This window comes from Muntiacus reevesi, chromosome 6 (genome assembly GCF_963930625.1).
Source record: "Muntiacus reevesi chromosome 6, mMunRee1.1, whole genome shotgun sequence".
Classification (NCBI taxonomy): Eukaryota; Metazoa; Chordata; class Mammalia; order Artiodactyla; family Cervidae; genus Muntiacus; species Muntiacus reevesi.
In genome coordinates this window covers 9,429,123-9,443,581 of record NC_089254.1, presented here as the reverse complement: position 1 = coordinate 9,443,581, position 14,459 = coordinate 9,429,123, and the positions used below count along the sequence as shown (strand labels likewise).

At 41.2% G+C, this 14,459-nt stretch overlaps 1 protein-coding gene across 1 annotated transcript in view; it reads left to right on the top strand.

Moving 5' to 3' along the window:
* The window catches only part of PEX1 (peroxisomal biogenesis factor 1), a 70,203-nt gene that overhangs the window by 38,599 nt on the left and 17,145 nt on the right, over positions 1–14,459 (top strand). Inside the window, exons 12-20 of the mRNA XM_065938647.1 lie at positions 157–327; positions 2,241–2,395; positions 5,075–5,264; positions 5,660–5,826; positions 7,703–7,837; positions 10,934–10,998; positions 13,169–13,311; positions 13,392–13,495; positions 14,271–14,447. Coding sequence (XP_065794719.1) covers positions 157–327; positions 2,241–2,395; positions 5,075–5,264; positions 5,660–5,826; positions 7,703–7,837; positions 10,934–10,998; positions 13,169–13,311; positions 13,392–13,495; positions 14,271–14,447 — 1,307 coding nt within the window. The remainder of the gene's footprint in view (positions 1–156; positions 328–2,240; positions 2,396–5,074; positions 5,265–5,659; positions 5,827–7,702; positions 7,838–10,933; positions 10,999–13,168; positions 13,312–13,391; positions 13,496–14,270; positions 14,448–14,459) is intronic.

The following is a 14,459-nucleotide window of genomic DNA, read 5'->3' as shown; positions in this document are numbered from 1 at the left end:
CTAACAATTTTAGTGATTGGTATGTTAACAAAATACTGTATGGATTAAATTTGCATAGTCAAATCAATAGTGAGCTTTTCTAATGCTTTCAAGGGCAGCCTGAACTCTCTCAGCCTTCAAATAACATTAAAACCACTTTGTATCTCCTGTGTTAAGGAAAAAGGCTTGAAAACATACAGAAGACCCTAGCGGCAGCTTTCTCGGAGGCGCTGTGGCGGCAGCCCTCTGTCGTTCTGTTGGACGACCTGGACCTCGTCGTTGGCCGCCCTGCCCTCCCGGAACACGAGCGTGGTCCGGAGGCCGTTCAGAGCCAGCGGCTCGCCCACGGTAATGCACGCGTCCTGCTGGCTGCAGGCCTTTTCCTTTATCAGTCAGCATTTTTAGTGCTAGCAGTAAATCTGTGCTCTTCAGAGAACAGAATATGTGCTATGTAATGTGTTGCTTTTGAGGCCTCTGGGAACACTGTATAATTGTGTAGTTATCTTGTACTAGCAAGATCCATAGAGCAGTGTGAACATTCTCCAACCTCATCATTAGTCTTTGGGGCTGTATTCTCCTCTGCAGTGGGTTGCCATTCCCTTCTCCAGGGGATCTTCCCGACCCAGGGATTGAACGCAGGTCTCCCACGTTGCAGGCAGATCCCTTGCCATCTAAGCCGTCAGGGAAGTTCTCCCTTCTCCACTTATTAGAAATTGCTGAACTGTGCAGCTTTGCTCTTTTGCTCATTTGACAAATGCTTCTCTCTTGCTTGTGCACGGTCTCTAGTCTCAGAGTCTGGGAGAGGAGATAAAAGTAAGCAGTGTTAGTGCAGAAGACTCACAGCGATAGCCGCTGTGTGTCGACTGTGAGGGGTTGCTTTGTATTCCCCATGCAGACACTCTCCTGGTTTTCCAGGTGAGTAAATGGAAGCTCAAGGTCAGGTAATTTGACCAGGAAGACACAACTAGGAGGTGGGTAGGATGTGTTCTGCTGGAAGTGTGTCCAGGGCACAATAGGAGCACATATACTAAACTGGAGGTGGTTGGGTAAGAAGTTATCAGGGGAGGTTTCTGAGAGAAGTTCAAACTGAGATGAGTTTTGATGGAGGAGTAGAAATTGGCACGGAGCCGCCAAAGGTCCAAGCAATTCCAGTGGAGCTTAGGGTTCTAGGAGAGGATGGGATCAGGAGTTGGAGGATTTGACAGCGTTCTTCTGCATCAGGATTCTTAAGAGATGAATCCAGAATGCAGCCATAACAGCTGGATCACCAAAATAGTGTTAATTTCACATTTGGAATCTTGTAGTGTCTGAAAGACTTGCTAGTCTCATGTTTAAGGGAATGCTGCAGATTCCTAGGTCAGGATCAGATGTACATTATTAAGGCCTGTTTCGGTTCTTACCTCATACCAGTCAAACCTTTCTTGAGCTAGATTGTCCAGAAAGCCATAGGTATATAAGCTGTATTTTGCTTGCTCAATAGAACACAATATGAAAGTTTTTCATCCTTCTATAATACTTATTTCAGAGACTCCTTTTCTTTTTTTTTCATTTATTTTTATTAGTTTGAGGCTAATTACTTTACAATATTGTAATGGTTTTTGCCATACATTGACATGAATCAGCCATGGATTTACATGTGTTCCCCATCCCGATCCCCCCTCCAACCTCCCTCTATCCAATCCCTCTGGGTCTTCCCAGTGCACCAGGCCTGAGCACTTGTCTCATGCATCCAGCCTGGGCTGGTGATCTGTTTCACCCTTGATAATATACATGTTTCAATGCTGTTCTCTTGAAACATCCCACCCTCGCCTTCTCCCACAGAGTCCAAAAGTCTGTTCTGTACATCTATGCAGAGACTCCTTTTCATTTATCTGTTAAGATCCAGAAGTTAACCTAGTAAGAACCAACGTCACTAGGCATGGTTCTGAGTACATGGCATTTACATTGCTTCCCTTGCCTCTGTTAGAGTAACTGGAACCTGGCCAGTACTAGGTCCTCAGTTTAGATGAACTGCAGAATGAGTGGAAGATTTAATTTTTGAAAGGTAAAGAGGGGCCATACCTTTCATACTCTACTTTAAAGCTCGACTTTAGGTTATTATTATTGTTATTATTTTTTTTTTAAGTTGAATTTGTTCTGATTTTCACACAAAAAACCACTATAATATTGTAAAGTAATTAGGTTATTATTTTTAATTAGTGTATGATTTTAAATTTTCACTTTTATATAATAAGCTTTTACACTGTGTTGCTCAATTCCAGCTTTGAACGATGTGGTAAAAGAATTTATTTCCATGGGAAGTTTGGTTGCGCTGATTGCTACAAGCCAGTCTCAACATTCTCTGCATCCCTTACTTGTTTCTGCTCAAGGAGTTCACGTATTCCAGTGCGTCCAGCACATTCAACCTCCTGACCAGGTAACTTACTACTCGTGAGGACTGTTGAAATGTGTCCCCTTCTGTATAAATTATTTATCCATTTTATTAACGATGTATAACCTTAATTTGAATGTAATGCTTGTGTTAGTGATCCTAAGAAGACTTAAAACCAACCTTCAGTGCATGTTTTACTTAGATACAAAGTTTTCATCTGTAACCACCTGAAATATTACCAGGCACTTTCCAAGGAAATATCTTTTTTGAAAAGAACATTTCTTCTGTTTTTCTTATTAAAGCTTTTTTTTTTACTCCATTTAAAAAGAAACAAAAAACCCTGAAAATTCTGAACTGCTTCATTCCACATCAGTAAAATCTGTAAATACACTATGGAAATTAGAATTCTTTTTAGATTTAGTGAGATACAGTTGACAAGAACAATTATATATATTTAAAGTGTACCACAGTGATTTGATATACATATACATTGTGGAATATTTACCACAGTCAAGTTCCTTAACACATCCATTACGTCATATATTTACCTTTAAGAATTTCTCCTGTTAAAAATGTGACTAGCTACAACTTTTTTTTTACCAGCACTACTATTCTGTGCCCGCTGTGATTCTGACATCCGTTTCCAGGATGTGGGGTTTCTTCCCCTCACCACCAAGCGATTCTTGTAGACCAGCCGGGTGTCCCACATCAGCCTGACTCTGATACTACCCAGAGCGCATCAGATTCCCCGGTTGAGGGCTCAGCCCCACAAGATGCCCTCCACATCAGATGCCAGTGTTAACCCATGCTCCGGAATGGTTTTCCGTCAGAGGTTCCCACGACTCCCTCTTTGGGTTCAGTTAATTTTCGATAGCAAGTCACAGAACTTGGAAAACTAGTTCACTCAGCAGATTACCAGCTTGTTACAAAGAGTATGAACAGATACAGATCAACAGTCAGGTGAAAAGGCACACAGGATGAGGTCGGGCACAGAAGAGCGTCTGTCCTTGCGGAGTTTGGGACTTGGTCCGGGTCTCCAGCCTGAGAGCGAGAGCGCTCTTCGCCCAGTCGTGTCCGCCTCGTTGCGAGCCCATGGACGGCAGCCCGCCAGGCTCCTCTGTCTGCGGATTCTCCAGGCGAGAATACTGGAGTGGCTTGCCAGTCCTTCTCCTGGGGATCTTCCCGACTCAGGGACCGAACCCAGGTCTCCTGCAGTGCAGGTGGGTTCTTTACTGTCTGAGCCGCCGGGGAGGCCCTCCTCCAGCCTGGGAGCTCTGCACACCCTGTCCTTTTGGGGTTTTATGGGAACTCTGTTACGTAGGCATTGTTAATTAAATCATTGGCCATTGGCACTGACTCAGCCTCCAGTCCCTCTCCCTCCTAGGAAATCAGGGGTTGGGACTGAAAGCTTCAGTTCTCTAGCCTAGGCAGGTTACTGTGGCAACCAACCCCCGTACTTAGGTGCTCCCCAAAGTCACCTGATTAACATAAACTCAGATGTGGCTGAAAGGGGTTTGTTAGGAATGTCAATACATGTTTATCACTTATCATTTAGGACATTTTACGGGCTTTAGGAACTCTGTGCCAGAAGCATGACAAAGACCAAATGTACATAAGCACACACAACCCATCATCTCCTTTGGGGGCTTACAATCCTGATGGTTTTAGTGGCAGCGCGCTCCAAGAATGTTCCCAGACAGGCAGCCATATTTTAACTTTCCGTTTAAAATTCTTACCTAGCATCCACGCTAAGTACTCAGACCCTATGGTAATTAACTGTTATTGTAGTTAGGGTGTCTGGAGTGGTCAGGTACACACTGCTGTATTCAAAACGGATAAGCAACAAGGACCGACTGTACAGCAGATGGAACTCTGCTCAGTGTTATGTGGCAGCCTGGGTGGGAGGGGAGTTTGGGGAAGAATGGATACTTGTGTATGTATGGCTGTGTCCCCTCACTGCTCACGTGAAACTCTTACAGCACTGTCTTATTAATCAGCTATACCCCAATACAAGATAAAAAGTTTACTTAAAAAAAACCCATCACATTGTACACTTTAAATATCTTATAATTTTGTCAATTATATCTCAAAGCTGAAGGAAAAGAAAAGGATAAAAATATACTTGTTATTAAGCATGACAGAACATAGTGATATTGACTACTGAATGTTTTTAGAATTATGTTTTATGGGAATAACAACAACAAAATACTCTTAAAGGAGCCAAAATAAAAACCTTTTTACTGGAGAAAGAGCAGTCATTTGTCAATGTAATTCTTTTTACAGCTTTATTAAGGTATAAAAAAATTGAAGACAACAAATCACTATTTAAAGTGTACAATTTGGGAGTTTCCCGATGGAATACTGGTTAGGATTCAGCTCTTTCACTGCCGTGGCCCAGGTTCAGTTACTGGTTGGGAAACAGATCCTGCAAGCCACATGTTGCAACCAAAAAATAAAATAAAAAATTACAGTGTGCAATTGATGAGCTTTAACCTGTGTATATACCATGAAACCATCACCACAGTTAAGGCAGCAAACGGTTCCTCCCTCAACAGTGTTTCCTTGGTGACCTTTGCAGTCACCACCCCCCAGTCTATCTGCAGGCAAACACAGGCTGCTTTCTGTCCCTGCAGATTATGGCAACCGGGTTTTCCTCAAAATACATGTACAAAAGTTTGCACTCAAGTAAAATTATAAATTTGAATTTCGTATTTTTTTCCTTAGGATCAAAGATGTGAAGTTCTGCGTACTGTAATAAAAAATAAACTGAACTGTGACATGAAGAGGTTCACCGGTCTTGATCTGCAGCGTATAGCTAAAGAAACCGAAGGGTTTGTGGCTAGAGATTTTACCATGCTTGTGGATCGAGCCATACATTCTCGTCTCTCTCATCAGAACGTGTACAGCAGGGAAGGTACGTTTTATTGCTAAAACCAAAATTTGGTTCCTTCCTTCCATTGTGGAGAAATGTAGTAAGGTAAGAATTAAATATAGTCCATGTTAGCATTCAATTAAGCAGGTATTTGAGTAGAAAATGGGCATTTCCAGCTAAGTTGATGACATTTTTTTTAACCGAGTTAAGATTGGCTAAGTGAAATCAGATGGGGAAAGACAAATACCACATGATTCTATTCATGTGGAACATAAAAAACAAAATAAATGAACAGACAAACCAAACATAAATACGTAGACATGAAGAAGAGAGTGGTGGTTACTAGAGGGGAGGGCAAGCTGGGTGAGTGAGTCAGCTATATGAGAATTCATATGTAGACGTGACTACCAACAGAAGTTGTGTTTATTTTTAAACAGAATTAGTATTGACAACATTGGACTTCCAAAAGGCTCTCCAAGGATTTATTCCTGTGTCTCTGCGAGATGTCAACCTACATAAACCTAGGGACCTGGGCTGGGATAGGATCGGTGGGCTACATGAAGTGCGGCAGACACTAGTGGATACTATCCAGTTACCAGCCAAGGTACTTAAAAAATTGAGTACTCCCTGCTTCTTGTAAAACCCCTGAATCATTGGCTCTGGCTGTATGTGTTGGCTTGCCCAGTCTCAGTCTGACCCAACAAGAATTTATTGTTACCAAATAAGCGTCCAGTCCTATTTTGGGCACTTGAACAGATTTTTTTAAGTATTTGATATAGTCCTTGCCCATAAAGCTGGGGTGATATTTACAGTAAATAATTTATTTTTATTTTTGCCTGCACTGGGTCTTCATTGCTTTGTGGGGTTTCCTCTAGTGGTGAGCATGGCCTGCTGCTCCCTGCAGTGCCCGAGCTTCTCGTTGCAGTGGCGTCTCCCGTTGTGGAGTGCAGGCCCTGTAGGGCACGTGGGCTTCAGTAGATGTGGCACGTGGGCTTCGCTGCTCCAAGGCATGTAGAGTCTTCCTGGACCAGGGATCGAACCCATGTCCTCTGCATTGGCTGGCAGATTCTCATCCACTGTGCCACCAGGGAAGTCCTGTAGTAAAAATCCAGCTTGATGTCAATTTCAGAGTTCTTGGATTTTTCTTGAATAATTCACATTTCACTGAAGCATATGAGCCATCAGCTGGGATTGAGCAGAAACAGATAGAAGTCAACTAGAAGGTGGGAGAGTCAGTGAGGTCCACAGAACTCATGGATCAAGCCAGATTTGGTTGACAGTCTAGAAAGGCAGAGTTATTAGCAGGCAGCACCGACCAGGCTGACTGTTCTTTAGATCAGAAGTAGAATCTAGAAGGTGGTGTGTTTGGATGAGAAACCCAAGAGAGAAGGATCTTTGCATGAGATCAGGGACCCGAGCGAAGATAAAGAAATGGGTCAGGCCCTCAGTTACGGGTAAGTCCTGGGAACTGGCTGGTGGGGACTGGGACGTACTGAGTGCCGCCCACGACCGGGGGTTAAAGCCTGTGTGGAAGGACATGGGCGTGGGACGTGGCCTGCAGGGTCATGACCCGGAGGCTGGGTCTGGGCGTCAGCATCAGTGTCCAGGTATGTGAGGCCATCTGCATAAATGCTGACTTTGGGACCTCATTCAGATGAGAGTGGAGGTCGAGGTGAGGTTGGGATTTTGTCAACATGTGGGACTAAATAGACATACCCAACAGAGGAGACCCAGTGGCTCAGGAGTAAAAAATCCACCTGCAGTGCAAGAGACATGGGTTCAGTCCCTGGGTCAGGAAGAGCCCCTGGAGAAGACTGGCAGCCCACTGCAGTGGTCTTGCCCAGAGGATCCCGTGGACAGAGGAGCCTGGCGGGCCCCAGTCCACGGGGCAGCACAGAGTTGAACACGGCTGAGCACAGGCTCACACGCTGCCAGGGGAGACCAGGTGGCTGCTGACAGAGCCAGAGGGTTTTCTTGCTGTTCAAAAAGTTTTCTTGCGGAGAAGCTGGTGGTTTAGAGGGTGAAATAGAGCAGTCACATTACTTGTTCAGCATGGAATGTCCTGGGAGATTTTATTATTATCATTACACATGTTTCTTTATTATTTTCTTTCCTTGATTGGGTATATTTGAATAGATGTAGCAGTCACAGCTTGCCCCATGAGCCATACAAGTGGAGGGCAGTATACTTATTTTTATTTTCTTAATGTTTGGGGGGATAAAACAGGAAAAGTGGAAAGAAGTTCAGATCCATTTATATGCGTTTTATGTGGAATGTATTCCATGGTCCAGTGGGAAAAATCTGTGATAGTTCCTTTGAGTTCATTTATTATCTTAAGTAGGAATGTTTTTTTCTGTCATTGCACTGTTACAGAGATGGCAGTTGTTACCGTCCAAGGACTTTTTTCTGTACACTGATCTCTGGCTGCTCAGTCATTTGTTTCAGAGGTGAGCTCTTTGTCATATGTTTGTATTTTTCAGTACCCGGAACTGTTTGCCAACTTGCCCATACGACAGAGGACGGGGGTGCTGCTGTATGGCCCCCCTGGGACAGGAAAGACCCTGCTAGCAGGAGTAATTGCACGGGAAAGTGGGATGAACTTTATTAGTGTCAAGGTGTGTTTGGCATTTTCATTTTTTCTTTTACATAATTATTCTAAAGTGTACATTTCAGTGGGATTTACTGCATTCTCAGTACTGTGTAGCCACCACCTCTCTAGTTGCAAAACCTTCTCATCACATTCTCCATCCCCCTCGCAATCCCCTGCCAGTCACCAGTCTGCTTTCTGTCTCTCTGGATTTGCCTGTTCTAGATGTTTCACAGAAAAGGAATCATGCCGTGTGTCACCTTTTGTGTCTGACTTCTTTCACTTACCATGGTGTTTTCAGGGTTCATCCAAGTTGTAACGTGCCTCAGGACTTCAGGACTGTTTGTGGCGGGATGATGTTCAGTCTTTTTACGTTGGTGTGGATATGCCGTGGTCTGGTGAACATCTGGGCTGTGCCCACTTCTTAGCTGTTATGAGTAATGCCCCTGTAAACATTTGTGTGTAAATTTTTGTGTGGACATATGCTTTCAGTTCTCTGGGATACACATATGCCTCAGAGTATAATTATATATATAATCACTCATACGGTAATTCTGCATGTAACTTTTTGAGGAACCACCAAACTTTTTTCATAGTGACTGTACCGTTTTACATGTATAGCAGCATGAGAGTGAGTATACCTATTTTTCCATATCCTTGCTTTCCATATCCAAACAAACCCCGTTTGTTTCTTGATAGTGGGTTAATCTCATATTTGGAAAACTATTAATAGTAGAAGCAGTGATCAGTCTATTAAGCTGTGTGGGAAAATGAGTAATGAGGCATCTCTCTTGTAGGGCTTATTATTATGTTTTTGCTTAAGGCGGCAATAGAATTATGTGTAAATATTCAGATAAAAGAGCAAACTTGAAGGGGGAAGCAGAGCTAGAAGACTAGGGCCTGGAGACCACTCTCAGGCAGAAGGTGCAGTCTTATGTTTCTGTTGCTTGTCGTCTGTATCTCACCCTTGCTGCGTCACACCAAGTGTAAGTTTTCTCAGATGCAGGGTGAGGGGTGGTACAAAAAGGGCCTGCTAGCAGATCACCAGGCAGTCACCAGGTGGCGCTGGTGGTAGAGACTGCCTGCCAGTGCATGCGACTCGGGTTTGATCCCTGGATCTGGAAGATCCCTTGGAGTAGGAAATGGCACCCCACTCCAGTATTCTTCCCTGGAAAATTCCATGGACAGTGGAACCTGGCAGGCTACAGTCTGTGGGGCAGCAGAGAGTCAGACCTCACTGGCACGCAGTGGATCATTTTGAGTAACGCTTCTCACTCCACCCCTGGTGTGTCGTTATGGTCTGGGATGTGGTATCTTATTTGTACAGTTTCAGCGCCCCAGCCAAATGTATTTTCCAAAGAGCAATTACATTTCAAGGCAAAGGAATCATAAGCAAATTTTCCCCCACCGTCTGGAAGTAGGGTGTTTCTGTGAAACATTTCCGTAAACCAGAATGGTATAAAGCAAACTAACAGTCAGACACATCCTGCTAGTGGATGAAGAGTAAACTGAGGTCAAGCCCCGCTGCTCCCCCCGCGGTTCCAGCTGTGACAGCTCAGTACTGCGTGTAGAACGAGAAGGCTTGGGAGGAGGCCTGGCGGCGCCAGCCCCACTGCTGGGGCGTGTGCTGCCTCGGTGATGGCTCGCAGCAGAACAGTGCTGTTTTCACTTCTGCTCCGTTTCGTAAATGTGAGGTGTTTCTTTGGATTTCTTGTCAGTGAAAACAGTTACTGAATAGGTCTTTCATGAATGCGAAGTAGTGTAAAGTGAACTTCAAAAAGAAAGGGGAGGAAAAAAGAGGGAAACCTATATTGTAATCTTATTCAAAATTGATTTATAATCTGAAAGCCAGTTTAGTAATTTGCAGTTGTGTTACATCTACCCTCTTTATCACATCAGTTTTTGTGAGCTGGTTACCTAAGTATCCTGGCATTCATGGAGAGCAATGATCACATTCTTTCTTCTTCACTTGTCACTAGAATGTAGCTTTATTGTGTGTGTTTTTTTTAAAACATATTTTCAAGATTAACACTTGCAAATATTTTTGTATTTTGGGTTGTTCCATTAAGGGGAACATCTTATCTCTCCCCTTTAGTAAGTCTTCAGAGCACAGTTGGGATGAGTCTCGGTAGAGAGCTGAGGCTGTCGTTCAGGGTGGGTCCTAGGAGGTGTGCATCAGAAGCAGGCCTTTCACTGACGCCAATATGTTGCCTTAGTTATTTCTTATTTCATCCTTTATAGTTCTCTATGTTGACAAAATACAGTTAAATACTAGTATATTAAAAGATATCAAATGATGGCTGACTATTAGAAATTCTTTATTTTGGTCACATATCCTGATCATATTTGATCTTTTCATGGTAATGATTTGTCATTGGAGATCACATTAGGGCTTATTCAGTTTTTTAAAATATCCCAATTTAAGGAAAAACTGTCCTCATTATTGATTTTGTTACATGTAGTAAAGCTTGTTTTGAAAGTTTTTTCAGTTGACTTTTAGGAAAAACGGTATGTTCTTCAAATAACTTATCTATTTATTGAACAAATAAATTGGTTTCAGTAATTGAAGATGCTGATTAAAGAAATTCATGTCTCATTACATGTATTTTGGACTCCAAAGATTTGAGAAAGATGGAACATTTTCCCTTTTTAAACCATTCATTGCTTTACTAAATTAATTATTCAGCACTTACCATGTAGCAGGCACATTGGATTTGATAATAAAGCTGCCTTTTCTGAGCTAATATTCTCTTACTGGAGAGAGACAGTAAACAGGCACTTTAACGTATAATACACTGTCAGGTGGTCGTGGACGCTGTGTAGGAAGATGGGGTTGTCAGCAAGGCCTTTCTGGGGATCTGGCATTTTGTCAGAGGTCTGAATGAAATGAAGCAAGAAGCCGTGAGACTCGGGACAGACGTTCTAGGCAAAGGAAACATCAGATATAGAACATGTGGTGTAGAGAGTATTTATTTTGTTTACGTTAATTTTTTACATGTATTTTGGAGAAATCCATTTAATTAAATGTTTTTTATTGTTACATTTAGACTTAGCCATGGACAAAAATACTTTGTTTTTAGTTAGTTTTGAATTCATTATAATTTAATTTTATTTTACCTAACAGGGACCAGAGTTACTCAGCAAATATATTGGAGCAAGTGAGCAAGCTGTTCGGGATGTTTTTATTAGGTTAGTACCCTATGAATGTTTATTTAACTAACTCTGTGGTTATTTATCAGTCAATAGTTGTTGATCTTGTTTTTTTTAAAATCTGATTTTTGAAACCTGTGATTTAATGTAGGTTATTAATAAGCTGGAGAACAAAATGTCACTGTTTTACCAAACACTACTTAAATATACAACATTTTTCATACTAAGCTTTAGAAATTATTTGGTTTTATATTTATAATAGAAATATTTCTGAAATGTTGAAAGTGAAATCATTATCGGTTATTCATAGATGCTCAAAGTACATGAAGCACATAATTACTAGTTTTATCTCTCTTATAAGATTCCATGTGGCCAACTTAATTAAAATATAGTATAATTATTACTGCATTTATTTAAAAATAAATGTGAATACAGAAGCTAATATTTAAGAATGAAAATAATACTTAAATGTGATGGGATTACAGAAAGCTTATGAATGAAAAAGCCACTTTGTTCCTTTACTAAAATTTTATTATAAAATATGCAGTTAGAATATATATAACATATCTATATATTTTAAAGAATAATAAAATGAACTCTTATTTCTACCACCCAATTTAAGAAAAAACTATTACCAGGAAAGCCTTATTACAGATAAAGACAGTCAACCACATACTGACCAACAGTTCAATTCACCAGAATGATACTACAGTTATAAAATTGTATCTAATACTGTAACTTCAAAATATTTAAAGCAAAAATTTATAGCACTCCAAAGAGAAACTTAACAGATCTATCTTCATAGTGGAAAATTTTAACACAGTTCTGTTATTAATTTAAAAATAGTAAAGAAAAAAAGTAAAAATTTAGAAGATTTAAACAACATATTCAGCATGCTTGATGTAAGGATATTTAGAATATGTGCCCAACAATTGGGGGATGCACATTCTTTTTAAGCACACCTGGAACATTTTTGAAAATTGGCCATATGTCAGGCCATACATAGCAATTGTAGTAAGTTTCAAAGAAATAATGTAATGTGGACTCTGTTCTCCTTTTAAAACAAGTTAAAATAAAGGATAAGGCCCTCCCCCCCCCCCCAATACATTTAGTTGGGCTTCCCTGGTGGCTTAGACGGTAAAGAATCTGCCCGTAATGCAGGAGATGCAGGTTTGATCCCTGGTTTGGGAAGATCCCCTGGAGAAGCACATGACAACCGACTCCAGTATTCTTGCCTGAAGAATTCCATAGACAGAGGAGCCTGGTGGGCTACAGTCCCATAGGGTCACAAAGAGTTGGACACGCCTGAGTGACTAACACTTTCACTTTCAGGCTGGAGAACTGGAACACTTCCGCTTGCCACCAGACCAAGTTCCAGCGATGAAAAAGATAATAAGAGAATATTATGAAATAAGAATGTAAATTTTATGCCAGTGTATTTGAAATTTGGGCAACATAGACAAAATATATTTGACCAAAGTCAAGCAAAGAAGAAATAAAATCTGAATTCTTGTACCTGTAGGGGAAAAAATGAGTCACTAGTTAAAAATTCTTGCACAAGTCAAACATCAGACATCTTTGGTTTTTTAAGAGAGTTTTCCCAGAGATTCAAGGCACAGGTAATCCAGTCTATTGTCAGTGCCAGATTTATCTTACTTGCCATGTATTTAATAAAGTTTTTTTTAATCAACTTGATGGTTATTTTGTATTAAGGGTGATTCTTCAGATCTCTAGTCTATCCTTTTGCCAGAGATGAGATTTATTTTCATTTTATTTTGTAAGGTTCTCTGTAAAATAATTTTAGTTGCATATGTTTTTTCCTAACTTGAAGTTTTAGTTTTATTAATTGACTAACTCTGTATTAATTAAAAAGAAGGTAGCATAATAAGCATGCCAAATTTTAAATTCACAGAAGACGTGAAGAGACATTGCACCAAAGAAGTGCAGGTGGCCAAAGCATATTGAAGAGTTTACTTGTAATAAGGATCAAAGGAGCTTTTAACTTATTGAATAAGACTGGTCCAGAAGGCACGAATCTTCCCTGACTTCTCTAAGACCTAGTGTACTAAAAGCAAGGATAATTACCCTTTCTTAAGGGTTTGTTGTGAAGAATTAAATACATATACATGCATGTGTATACATATATATATATATGAAATCGCAAACCTGGAGGCTCTGTCCAACTGTGAGATACTGTTTGTTTCCCCAGAGCACAGGCCGCAAAGCCCTGCATCCTTTTCTTTGATGAATTTGAATCCATTGCCCCTCGACGCGGCCACGATAACACAGGGGTTACTGATCGTGTGGTTAACCAGTTGCTGACTCAGCTGGATGGAGTCGAAGGCTTGCAGGGTAATAATTGTAAATACAGAAGTACCTTCTAGGAACCAGATTCCCCCAGGATTTAGTAAAGTATTTTCTTTTCCCTCCAGGTGTTTATGTACTGGCTGCCACTAGTCGCCCTGACTTGATTGACCCTGCCCTGCTCAGGCCCGGCCGACTAGATAAATGTGTATACTGTCCTCCTCCTGATCAGGTGACAATTTCATATACCTACAAACACGCCACTCTTTCCCTGTGAACTTTACTTCTGCCAGGTAATAGCAGTTGTCCTTAGAAGACCAGTTTTGGGCAAAGGCCCTAGTCGTTGTTTTCTTACAGCATGAAAAGATTCTGAATTAGATGCAAAGCCTTTCTTTGGCCCAGCCATCCCATGCATACTCCCATCTGAAGACTTTGTGTTAGCCAGATGGAAAAAAGGGAGGGAAACAGAGTATTGATGTCCATGTTCCCTGTGTTCAGAGATCACGCACCTCATTATCTTGACAGAAGACTGATACAGAATCAAGCATAGTAGTATAGGAAGCGTCCATGCCGGTTATGTAGAGATATGCCTTTTAACCACTCTAGTCCTGTGTTCCCAAATTTAGAAACGAATGGATAAGTGAAAGAAGAAATAGACAAATCAGTAGTCAAAGGTATAAATGTATATCACATGTAGCAGTTACTTTAATTTTCTTTTTGAAACATTTTTTGGCTCCTTTGCCCAAATCCAGAAGATAAACACTAAGAAATGACCTACACTGAATGGTTGAGAATGTTGATTTTCATTCACTTTCCTCCCTGTGTTCCTTCTGTTAGACAAAAAGGACCAAGGAGGACAGATGTAGCCTGGTGGTACATTCCTCAACTTATTTGTAAAACTTGTTAGATATATGAAGTGAATGTATAAGAAAAATCCTGTAAGATGCACAGTTGAAAATATTGTATTCAACGTTATTTGTTAAGTCAATGAGTTTTTCTCCCTTCAGGCGTCACGTCTTGAAATTTTACACGTTCTCAGTGAGTCTCTACCTCTGGCAGATGATGTGGATCTCCAGCACGTGGCGTCAGTGACCGACTCCTTTACGGGAGCGGATCTGAAAGCGCTGCTTTACAATGCCCAGCTGGAGGCCTTGCACGGGAGGCTGCTGTCCTGTGGGCTCCAAGTAAGTTATTGG